Raw genomic sequence first — 13,065 nt, forward strand, 5'->3', positions numbered from 1 at the left:
ACAAAATAAAGGATGACATGGAATTTACTGATAAATTTTATAAAACAAAAATAAATATAGTTATAGAAAGGTTAAATAAGATTAGTCATGTATCAAATTCTATTTTGTTGAATCTAAAAGTTAGTCATATTAAGATTGCTTTATGGAGATGGAATGTGTTAATAAATTTTAGAGAAGGCTTAACATAATTTGTTCAAAAGAGATAAGTTTTCGTGTAATTTAGACAAAAAAATAAATATAGTCATACATAGACTAAACATTTCGATTTTTATAAGATTGTATTTTTATAAAATGTAAAAGTATTTAATTTTCTAAGATTGCTTCATGTCAATGAAAAACTTGATTAATTCCAACCAAAATTTACTTATTTCAAGCTATAAGAAGATTATTGAAAATAATTACTTTAACAGATTTTTATTAAAAAAATACAACTATTATTCATATATATAATTTTATAAAAGTAGTTTACTTTTTGAATAATATATAATTTTATAAAAGTAGTTTACTTTTTTTGGCTAATTAGATTCTATTATCATAATATTAAATCTTTCAAATATAATACTAAATATGCTAACTTCCTTTTCACCCCTGCACTTCCCTTCCGTATTATTTCTCTCACGCTAAAACCGCAAGTTAGGATCACTCTCCCCATTATAAAATAATTCAACTCGGCAGTTCAGGTCAACCCATCTGAACAACTAGTTAGAGGAGTATCCGACGGTACAGTTGAAGTGTTGAGCAAGGGATGTGAATCACACAACCTTGGCATTCATGGCTTTGTCTCAGGTTTCATTTTTCGACGCCTACAGTAAGCATCAATCCCTTGTTCTATTCTTCACTGGTAACGCTGGATATTGTTATTTTGTTAAATCTCTATATAGATCTTTTATGTCCAACTGCGTTTGACTGTGCCGAATCTTCTCAGTGGCACTAGCAACAACGGAGGTTTCTATCTTATTAGGGTGATGACTATATCGGATATCTGTGCTTTCCTATGTTTAGGATTTTTTCTCAGCAGTCCACTGTTTGAGAGATCTTAACCATTAATGGGACACACAATAAAATACCCTTGACGTCAGAATAAGGTGAAATGTAAGAGCTACACGATTCGTAGTGAATACTTTCTAATAGTGGAAATTGTTAAACAGGGGAAATACTGGAGCAACAAGAACAGGGGAAATATTGATAGATGCTTGCCTCTATTAAAGATGCACCGGAAAATCTACAGCGTTCCAACCAAAGAAGCTTCATTCCCTAAGTAATCGCAACAATGATCGGGAATCGCAACCTTTGTATTGATATGAAGAAATCTAGAATCTATAGAATTAAAATATTAAAACTCAAGCCAACCAGCTTCAGCCTGGGTAACTTTCTAAGCCTTCATCAAGTTACCAAAGGTGACTGTCTTTGTTATAACTAATGTTTCTCGATGACTTTTAAGAGTTCCTGCCTTAATAAACCATCCTGTACGTACAACGATCCACGTCAACTGTCGAGCAATAGTTGGGAGAACCGGGCTCCGCTGACAATGAATTCTGCCGGCGAAAGGAGAGAAGCATAAGCAGGATAATTACGATCCAAAGTCGGTGGTTTAGTTGAAGGCACGTAGCGGACTATGTATTGCTTCCTCATTAGAAGTAGGAGAAAGCATTCTGCTAAACAATCTTGAGGGCCTTGTTCTTTTCATTTTTGCTAGCCTCGTACGAATTACTTACAGCAACTAAAACGACGAGCATCTTCTACATCATCTTAGTTTCTTCGTTAGCTTCTTCTGAGTCACTTCCAGCTCTTTATGTCTTCTGTAAACTCATGATTTCTTTTTATCGTCCGCTTGCAGTCACTTCTGCTGCTTCTGGCGTCTTCAATGGCAACTTGGCATTATGCTAGTCTCCAGCATCTTGTGCAGCAATTCGAGATATGTTCATCAGCACTAGAATTTCTGCAGGATCCAAGCTACCCAAGTTTGTTGGTCTATTGTTCAATTTTGAAATTATTAAAAAAGGAGGGGGCCCTTATCCTACGCTTAACTGATAATAAGAATACTACCACTATAAATCCCGTGCAGGAAATTAAAGTAGAACAACCATTATGAAATATCAAATTTACTGCTGTAGTATTAACCCTCTTAAAATATTAAATTTGAGAACCTTGGAATAATAGTGTGCAATAAACAAGATAACTATCGATGAGGTTTCTTCTTTCAATATATCAGTCTAATTTAACCCTGATCTGAATACATATAAAATATGTCAATAAGAACAAATATATTCATATTTTTCCAAATTAAACTAAACTAACATAAGAGCTGGATACCGACAAATAATTGCGAGATAATGGTAGGATGAGCCATACGAAATCTAGGTAAGCTAAATCTTTCTAGATGAGTACATTGTGGACAGAAGGAACAACTGTAGATATTATGGGTTCTCTTTGGTAGTCTCTAAACATGACAATAAAACCTTTGTACTGGCTAAAACAGAAGCTAGCAATCTGATGCACATAGGGTTTGAAAAGGGTAACTACCTCAATGCAGAGAAACATGTGATTACAATAAGTAAATTGTTAAATTCCTGCCAAGCCACAATCGATATCAGTTGATAGCTTCAATACAAACCTTGACGCAACTATCCAGTTTGAACTTGATTGGTGAACTAACAACATAATAAAATGAGCAAAGGATCTGGATAACAATTTGAATAATATTTCAGTAGCATAAGCATAGCATCACTATCATCATGAATTCTTGTGATCAAAGAACTTATGCATAAGGCTTCAAAATATCCAATTTTTGAGATTCAGGATAATGGTTGATTTCTACCGAAAAAACAATGTTTTAAAGCACAAATGCTTGATTTTTCTGAAAAGTAGGAAAGAAGGAACTTGAAAGTAAAAACTAAGTTAATAATAGAATAAAATAAAAAGCTGACTAAAACAGCCTAAAAATGGGCCTTAGCTCTCATAAATCCAAAAGCAGACCCATCAGAAAAATGATTACCAAAAATAGCTGTGATAAAAATAGTAATTTGATACAGGAACATATTTTGTGATTTTAATGTAACCCTTGCTCAGAAACAAGTTAGTCTTTTGGAGAGTTCTGAAACGCTGATCACTAGAAGACTAACCAAACAATCTTGGTGATTCAAATTTGATGCTATTCATGGTAACAATGCAAATTAAACTGGAAATCTTGTTGTGGACGATTTCACTAACCCCAGCTGTTTATTCCAATTAGTGAAATGACATTTACTGCCTAGGGGTTTGAGAAAACTGAAAAAATCAAAATCGAAGGCTGAAGATTGCCTCAAAACACTAGGGTTTTACTCTAAATCAAACCATACAAATGAAACCCTAGTGGCACCACAAATTGATAGAAACTTAGCTAGAAAAACTAAGAGCTACAATTGAAACCTTAGGCGCTGACCTCATATTTACAGTACAAATAAAAGCCTGCGTGACCGCATCAATTTTACAGTACAGATCTTCATATCAGCCTAACTATAACTGAAAATACTCGGCAACAATTATGAAATTTGTCTGAAAATTCATATTTTTTAAAATACTTTTGCGGCTAATTGTAAAGTGCTGGGATTCCAGGCTGTTGTGAAGTTGTACAAGCTACCATCATGCAAACATGAACTGTTGGTATAAGTGACTGGAAGTACTGCTTTTGCTGTTTATGGAAGCAGGAAACTTTACGCACACTCTTTGAAGAGCCAAGCCACTTAAATTTGTCACAAAACTGTTCAAAGTGCACATCTACAACATTCTTGCTACTGAAACACCTGCCATAAACTGTACTAGTGTGCTTCTCAACTATGTTAGCCACACAACACATGACAAGAACAGTCCAATGCATGTCTGGTATGTTTTTCAACTCTTGACACGACTTAAAGACACCTACGATCCCTCTATTTGTCCTTCATTATACTTTAACTTTGACCTAATTCGTCCAGAACAGTCTAGACACTCAATTCAGCTGTTTATGCCACTCAAATTGCCCTAAAAGTTAAAACACATCAGATGCACTATAATGAATGTTGCCACTTAAAAACTCAGTCAATAGCATATCTCATGACAAGAACAGTCCCAGTATCAGATGCACTGTAATGGATGTTGCCACCTAACATCTCAATCAACAACATCTCTTAACAAGGACAGTGCAATATATGTTGTGTATTTCAGCTGTTGGCACCACTTAAAACACATATGGGCCCCTCTCTTTTTCCTTCACGCTACTTAAGTTTTGACCTAATTAGTCCCCCAGTATTCTAGGCACTCAATTTAGCTTTTGTGCTAATCTTGCTTTAAAACACCACAGATGTATCGTACTATATGTTTCCACTTAACATCTCCGTTTTTACTGTATAGTGCTGCTTTTTTATTGCTTTTGCTACTTAAATCACTTACATGTCCTGCATGTGTGCAATAATGCATAGTTTCAGAGTTTCAGAATGACAGGATCAGGGATGGTGCAACCGAGGGCCTATATTTGCGCATAGCAATTCAAATATATATAGTTCTTGATAAACTAGTCACAAAACATGTATAAAGGATATCAAAATGAAACTTTGAAATAGTAAGCATATTGTAGTGCATAGTTTAAAGGCAAATACGAAATATCTATGTATCAAATTCAAAACGATGATTACATTCAAAATTCAAATACAATTTCCAATGGCTGAATCCCTTTTAATTATTCATGAGGTCCATGCCAAACTCCTCATCACTTGAACTGCTAGAGTAATTGAGGTCAAGCTCCTCCAAACCAATACCAACCTTGCTTTTGTTGCATCATCGTCAATATGTGCTAGCTCCTTTAGATCTACATCACATAGAGCTACTAGACTCTCCTATATGAGTGTTATTGTCAGTAAGATACAAGGTGCTATGTGCAACTACAAGCATCTTTGCCTTCCTAGAGGTGAGTATGTTCATCTTAATGCATTGAATGAAGCTATAAGTAGAGTACTGCCTCTCAACAAAAAAATAACTTAAAATTTGGGACAGAATATGAATGGTTAGCGTGGCTGACAAAGAATGGTGCCCACACATAGTGCACCACAGGTTTGGGCTCTTTTGTGCTCTTGTCTCCCTATCTATTCTGGTCTATTCTTGATATCCCGTAAGAGTGGAAAATTTTGTCCACTTGGTACATCTTTTGAATAGCCTTCATGAATCTTGCATTCGTGTGAATTGTTAATGTTTGCCCCATAAATGGTGACAAATAACAATAACGAACAAAAAATAGGAACAAAAGACACAAGACATTTATCTTGGGAAAACCCTTCAGCTTGAAGGGAAAATCCTAGCCACCCTAGAAAATGTATCTTTTATTGACATAATAAATACAGTGCTTTCCACTGAATACAATATATATAAAGAATTGAGAGACTCTTCATTTCACAGTTGAAGGTCTCTTCAATTTCTAAAAACAAGTCTTTTCATATTCCCAAATGCATGCCTCTTCACATGCAGATGTCTCTCATATAATATCATCTCAAATAAATATCTTAAATATATTATCCAGCTGTAAACACAATATATAGGTTTATCTCATTTTCAACATATAGAAAAATCAGAGGTGAAGATATCTATTGTGGCTACAATCTTCAACACTCCCTCTTAGCAAGAGAGATATCTTTAGTATGGTAAGCACACATAGCTGCGACCAAAGATGTCAATACATTAAAACATGTTATCTTAGCATAACATAATTCACCATCGTTACTTCATAGGCACATAGAATGAAAGTCATGGAGTCACACCCATGACCTCCACCAATGTCCACTCGTAGAGGGTGGTCCACCATACCTACTTGCAGAGGGTAGTCCACCATACCTACTTGCAAAGGGTGGAACGAAGGCTTGTACCTCAAACTTCTCTTAGAGAAGAATGCATTTCAACCATGCCTACTCGTAGAGGGTGGTCCACCATACCTACTGATAGAGGGTGAAATGAGGGATTTCACCTCAGACTTCTCCAAGAGAAGAATGCATTTCCACATGCCTACTCGCAGAGGGTGGTCCACCATACCTACTCATAGAGGGTGGAATGAGAGCTTTTTCCCTAGACTTCTCCCAGAGAAGAATGCATTTCAACTATGCCTACTCTTAGAGGGTGGTCCACCATACCTACTCGTAAAGGGTGGAATGAGGGATTTCATCTCAAAGTTCTCCCAAAGAAGAATGCATTTCCACCATGCCTACTCGTAGAGGGTGGAACGGGGGCTTTCACCTCAGACTTCTCTTAGAGAAGAATGCATTTCTAGCATGAATCATAATGAGTGATTTTCTTTCAACAATCACCACAATAAGATAGCTGATTCCAATTTGACCAAATCGAGAGCTTTAGCATTTATACCATCACATGAGCTTGCAAAGAATTCGACATCTTCCTCTCTCACGTATGCTACCTCTGAAGTTGAAAAGTCTCCCTCTCAATATCATTTCCTGTATATGATCTTCTCTCTTAATGAAGATATGCATCATTAATTCAGTCCCATGGCTGCATATTGCATTCCTATACAGTCTACATGACTTTGCATATAATCTCTCATCATCCCACTGTTCTATCCTACAACCAAGAAAGATTACTTAAAGACTCATAAAATCAACCTAAAGAAATCAGTGCTAAAGGCATACATTATTGCCAATAAAATAGAATAAATTCATTATCTATACTCAAGAGGTATAATCATAGAATACTTATCTATTTGTAGCCAAAATTCCTCAGTATGCACACACACATACAAGTATTAGTATATATATAATGATCATAGCATTTTCTCAAAATGCTAGGCCAAAATGAATAAATTGATAACCTAATACAACACTAGCATTAAAGCAACACATGTAATACACTGCATAGTCGTTTAAAAACAAACTTGTAGAAATACTTGAATTTCCAATATTTTGAAAGAGACTGTGAAGAAAGGATAATTTGTTTACCTAATTAGTGGGCATTGACCTCAATATTCCAAAGATGATCTTACCACATATAAATTGCTGGAATCCATTTTCAACGCCATTGAATAACAAATGGTAGTCGATGACCATTTACTTAGCGATGCTCCATTGAGCTTTATCATGGAACTCTTCTTCATTTTTTTATGTAAAGACTTAAGTTCTCATAGATGATAGCTTTGAGATGGTCCATATGGCTCTCATCAAATACATGGTAAATGCGAAACCTTATCATCTTGTAGCACTCGAACAATCGCACCGCTCCATTCTGTAAATTCCTTGCAATAGAGATTTAATGGTTTTTTAGAAAGAACATGAGAAGCTTAAAAATTTCTCTGGAATTGGAAACTTGCGCTCACCTTCTCAAACCATTTTGATTGATCTTCATAGAATAATCCATGTTGCTTCTAGGACACAAAGGATCGTATAAACTGAGCACCCGACACACCTCTAGAATTTTTCTCATGCAACATTTGCTTGTCATGCCAATGCTCCTTCACCAAAATCTTCTTGAATAATCGAAATTTATTCCCAACAGGCAATCCAATGTGTGGGTCTCATTCAAAATAGAGGTGGCAAAGCTGAAATGGTCACAAGGCGGTGAGTAAGTGCAACTTCTTTCCATTCCCCTGGACAATCTTTCCCAGTCAAGCCATTACCCATGGATCAAGCGTTGAATGAATTCTTGGATTGTTGAAGAATTTGGAAGCATTTGGTGCCTTATAGGTTTCTCTTCTATGATTTCCTTTGAATTTACAAGGCAAAAAATTTCCTTAGGAATGAACAGGGGGCTCCCGCTTGAATGAACGAAGTGGAAAACAAATGAATTGACCAATCTGCCATTACAATGTGAACAATCTTTTATTGATTATGTTGGGTGGATATTTTGCAACCAATAGTTTTGTTAAAATTCAACCGCAAAATAGGTCGACCAGCCACAACGTATGAGACAAAGTCTCTCCTACCTTTATGGGAAGGCTCCCCCTTCTTGCTGTTCCTTGGATCAACTCAAGGTGGGCAAAAAGTTGAGAGATTTTGTAAGGGTATTACCAATATTTTTTCCTCTTATCATTTAGGAAAGAATCCACTTACCCGTGGAGTGAGTAATGGGCAACATGAAAACTCTAGCTACACTTCTATCGAATAGTTGGAAACGGCGATATCGATACGAAACACCAACTCAAAGGCTAGTTGAAGGCGTATCGGTTTGGCTCTAATTCCTGGTTTAATCTATTCTATAAGAATAACCTCTACCATTGGGGTGCAAAGACTTCTAGAATTAGGGAATTCCAACTATTTTTGTGAATTGAGACGAAAATACAAGCTACAATCAAAGCTTCTAGTCTATGTATCACCACAATCGCTCCTCGTCAAAGCTTCGGCTCCGATTGCTTCTTAACTCGTTATGCTCTATTACTAAACATACAACAATAACATGAATCAAAGATAACACACAAATTACAGTCAAAGCTTCTGATTTGCACTATCACAATTGCTCTCAATCAAAGTTCTAGCTCTAATTGTTTCTTTGTATTCACTTTTTTTCAAAACAATACTACATAATCAAAGTTATGCTTGCACAATTTTATTAAATCTTTCTTATATACAATAAAAGATGGTTTTTATAATGAGAGGGGCACTCCTTTTATAGGAAAAGAAGTAAAAGAAAGGAGTACAAAGTGGGAGCAATTCAACCACTTTGACCTGGTAAAACTAGGTGAGAAGAATTATTGGATTACATGTCATAAGGATATGCAATCAAATTATATGTAATTGCAACACATGCAATTCATCTTCTACAATTATAAAGACGAAATTCTAAAAGCTAAAAAGAAAAAGGCAGAGAAAGTTGAATCAACCCTTGAGATTCTCAAGGAAAGCCTTATGTTTGGCAATACAATCATGAACCATAGGAAGATCATGGATCTTCATTGTCTTTGAAATGACTTCAATTTTGACTGCATTTGCAATTTTGCATGTGCCGTTTTTACAACTTCGTAATTCTCGACAAGATAATCCCATAAATGCTTTGCCGCAAACTTGTATGTAACAACTTGTTCATCATGCACGATCCAAAATCTTCAAAATCAAAATCAGCATTGACTCTATCGGTGTAATTTGTAGTTATTTCCTCTTTAGTGAACAAGTTATCATCCTTAGTAAGGACCTTACCTCCCATTTTCTTCAGATCGCTCATGATCTCCATCTCTATTGCCTGACAGCGTTCTAAAGCTCCCTATAACTTTGCTGAAAGGTTTTCCATCACCAGTGCTTTGGGTCTGCTTTGCGACCCATGAGTCTTTGACATTCAGAGAACATATGTAGGGATAGAAATATGTTGTATGTGTCTAGTACATCTGAATCACGCCTTTCTATTTGATTCCATGTACACAAATCTTCTTTCAGAGAAATGGACTCTTGATTGAAAGAGGAGATCATGTCATGGAGTTTTTCTTCAACACCTTTGATGGATTCAAGGACTTTAAGTGCATCTTTGATCGATCAGGCCCCTTTTGAGATAACCTCTTCGAACCAAGCCTTTTTGCATCAGCTCTTTGATTCACTTGGGCTATTTGAGATGTGATGGCTACAAGCTGTGAGGATTGTTGGCGAATGATCTCATCAAGACGAGCATTCTCCTGTTTTAGCTGAATTTTCTTTTCCCAGAGCTCTTGATTACTTTTTGACAAATTTGAAAGTGCATCTTAGTTATCCTGTAAACACCCCAACTGTGATTGTTTACCAACTTCAATTTTGGTGAACTTGTAATTTGAGCGATTAAACTCCTCAGCTGGGTTATCCACCAAAGGCTCCACAATCTTGACAAATTTGATCTTTTTAGAATCAACAACGATTGTAGAAATAGCCTTCGCCTTTGATAACTTAGATTTATTCTTCTTTGCAAGGAAATCATCTCATGACAATACAACTTTCCTCCTTTGATAACTTAGTTTTGTTCTTCTTTGCAAAGAAATCATCTCATGGCAGTACAACTTTCCTCCTTTTTACGGTGATCTTTCCTAACCATGTAGGCAAATTGAAACCCTTATGTATTGAAACTTGAACAATGGATACAAAAGACATTGGTCTTGATTGTATTTATGTCGCCATAATGCATGCTTTAGTTTGCATAGCTGGAACCATGGGTGTCCTTTGAGATGACTCTGTCATGAGCATCTCAAACCCTGCAACTGATGTAGGAGCATCCTAGGCTTTCTTGCAATCCTACATGTTGGAGGAGTTCTGGTTTGTGGTTTTGGACTCGTCACCAAAGAAGTGGTGCCCGGTCACTGTTGGGCATAGTTTATGCTCTAGGAGCTTGGCATGCTTTATGGAGCTCGGCATGCTCTGAGAGCTCGGCGTGCACAGTGGTGCTCGGCAAGGTCTTGGAGCTCAACATGGTTTGTGGTGCTTGGTTTGCACTGCGAGCTCGACAGTGCTTATGGTTTTATTGGTGCTCAGCATGGTTTTGCTGACACTCGGCTTGGTCTTGGTTCCTGTTGGTGCTGAGTTGTTTGTGAGTTGACTTTTGGCATTTAATTTATGTATGGGTATTTAATTTGTGTTGTAGCCGACTTGTGGCTTAACATATATTTAATGTGAGGGATTTAATTTAGTTTGTAATGAACTGGGCCGACTTGTGGCTTAGTTGGGTATAAGTAGGGGGTCTTGTAGAGTCTTTAGGTAGATTAGGAGGAGGTGATCCATCTTGGAGAAGAGGATGTGAATTTTGAAGAGCTAGGGCTATGGCTAGAAAATCAGAGGTTTGCTTGGTGGACCTGAGGATGCAAGTGTAGATTCTTCTTGGTGTACTTATCCAGTTGTGAATCTGAACTAGTTGAGATTGGGATTGAGATTGTAAGTTGGATCTTGTAGAATTGATATTGTAATTGTTGTTTGTTTTTGGCCCTTACTCGGAAGGCCTTACAGTCAGGCATATTGCATGTAATCAGTTGTTTTATGAATAAAGAAGCTATGATTTGGCATCAGATCTTGCATTATTGTTGCTTGTTGTTGTGTTTCCGCTATGTGGTTATTTGCTGGGGGTGTGGACATCTATCTCCTTTGGGGATTCTCCTGCCTTGCACTGTGTCAGCAATTGAGGTATCAAGTTATGAAACTTGACCTTCTGTGAGAGTTGGAAAATCATCAAATACATTTCCCAAGTTCTCACATTGCCTTGTTGTGAGGATTGGAGGAGATGTAGAAGAGATGGGGAGTGCCGACATGTTCACCTCCAAGATGGAAATGGTAGATGTGGATACAGTGGAGAATGAATCCACATCATTGTCTACGACATCCTAGAAAGGTTCCTCTTGAGTAGGTAGCTCTTGCTTGTTTGGCGGTTGTGGGGGAGATATGATGATTATTTCTCCCTCTTCTTCTTCGTCAAGTTCTTCTTTGATTCTTCCTCCGATCCTTGAACTTGCATGGGCACTTGAGAAGACTGTAAATGTAGTTTTGATCCTTTTCCTCCTTTAAGCTTAAACTTGAGGTTTTAACTAGCCTTGAAGAGGATGAACCATCCTTCCTTTTAATGTCCATCTAAGATCTCCTTCTAATTGGCCCGAAGTTATTGCAATCTATCCCTAGCTTCAGATGTACTCTCTTGAGGCCTTTTCTTTTCAACCACTTGTTAGTATTTGCCAAAATGGATTGGAATCTATTAAAAACAAAAATTCCTTCCTTTTATTGCCATTGAATAGGAAGGCAAGCTTATCAAACTGAGTATTGTGATACTCTGGATCAATATCGAAGCCTAGTGAAATCTCTACCATGTTGAGATTGATGATTTGCTGCAACATGAGCCTGTAATATTCCATCTTCATGATGTTTATCTTAGTCCGCAAGTCAATCCAAACATCTTCCATGTGATGAACCTGTGTGAATGCTCTTTTGATCTTTGAATGCGTCCTCAGTAGTCGAAGTCAAACCTTGCTTTGAATTTCTTCAAAGTAATGAGTTGATGTTCTCCTTCCATGGCTTTAGCTTTATACACTGAATTGAATGTATATTGACTGATTTGGAGAAGTTTAGCAATGGTAATGCCAAATCCTAGCCTGTGCTGACTTTGTTGATACGATTGCACCTCCATGAGCTTGGCTAACTTCATTAGAATGATCATATCAGTAGGATACCTTGGTAAGGTGTACGGTTCTCCTTGAAAATAACCAACCCTCAAGTAGGTGAAAGTTGGAATTTGCAAGAAGATGCATCCGAACTGATTTATTCTTTCCTAGGCTTCATTCGATACCCTTTTGATTGCTATTTCTTTGTCAAAAAGACACCTAAAATGTCCAAACAACACATTTTGAACTCTTCTGTAATCATACAAGCTCTGTGTCAATGTAATCCGGTCATAGTAATTCCAAATGGGAACTGGAGATCAATCCTCCTTGGTGGAGAGTTCTGAGAACGTCCTCGTAGATGCAACAATGTATACCAAGTATGAATTCATGTAGAATGACATTGATGTGCCCACATGAATCAACTGTTCACACAATTCCGTACTTATAAGCTCTCCCCAAGAGATGAGTTCCTTGTTCTCAAGAATTTGGAAAATGAACTTATACATCCAGGGTTCAAAGTTACTAGATTCTTTGAGGCCACAAGTTCTGCTAAGAAGAGTAATCAAATCATTTACTTCTGGGAAGAAGTTAAATCTATATATTGTTTACGCCCATCTAGAAAAATTGGATCTCTTGTTCACCAACCAATTATCATTTAGTTTTATTGATATTTCTAAGTATTGCATTCAACTAAATAACACCACAAAAATGGTTCAGTAAGAACCCGCCTTAACAACTTATGTTCTTATAGTAGAATTACCCAAAGTATCGATACCAAAATCATCAAAAGTCTTACAATATATAACCGCATTGCATTTACGAAAATAGTTATGAAACTAACCCCAGACAGAGTTGATAAAATTTAACTTAGAACAAAATGAAACTTAGCTAACTAGGAAAACTAACTGGCCGAAGCCCTTGGTTCTAAGCTAAGCACTTGCAACATTGACCAGATTGGCCTGCTATCCTTTTTCAATAGATGCATTGCGTCCTGCATCTTTCCATTCTTTGTAAGCAACTTCAAAGTCGACGAT

The 13,065-nt window shown here is 36.8% G+C and overlaps 1 protein-coding gene across 2 annotated transcripts in view; it reads left to right on the top strand.

The window, feature by feature from the left end:
• The first annotated feature begins 584 nt into the window (after positions 1-584).
• TSBTYPE2 (tryptophan synthase beta type 2) overlaps positions 585-13,065 on the top strand; it is a 104,142-nt gene continuing 91,661 nt past the window's right edge. Inside the window, exon 1 of one of the 2 annotated variants that reach the window (XM_089831543.1) lies at positions 585-808. In XM_089831543.1, coding sequence (XP_089687669.1) covers positions 772-808 — 37 coding nt within the window. In that variant the 5' untranslated portion in view covers positions 585-771. The remainder of the gene's footprint in view (positions 809-13,065) is intronic. The other variant, XM_089831544.1, reaches the window with a different exon arrangement.

Source organism: Cupressus sempervirens, chromosome 5 (assembly GCF_028749045.1).
Source record: "Cupressus sempervirens isolate cs-2001-9-10 chromosome 5, ASM2874904v1, whole genome shotgun sequence".
NCBI classification, from domain to species: domain Eukaryota; kingdom Viridiplantae; phylum Streptophyta; class Pinopsida; order Cupressales; family Cupressaceae; genus Cupressus; species Cupressus sempervirens.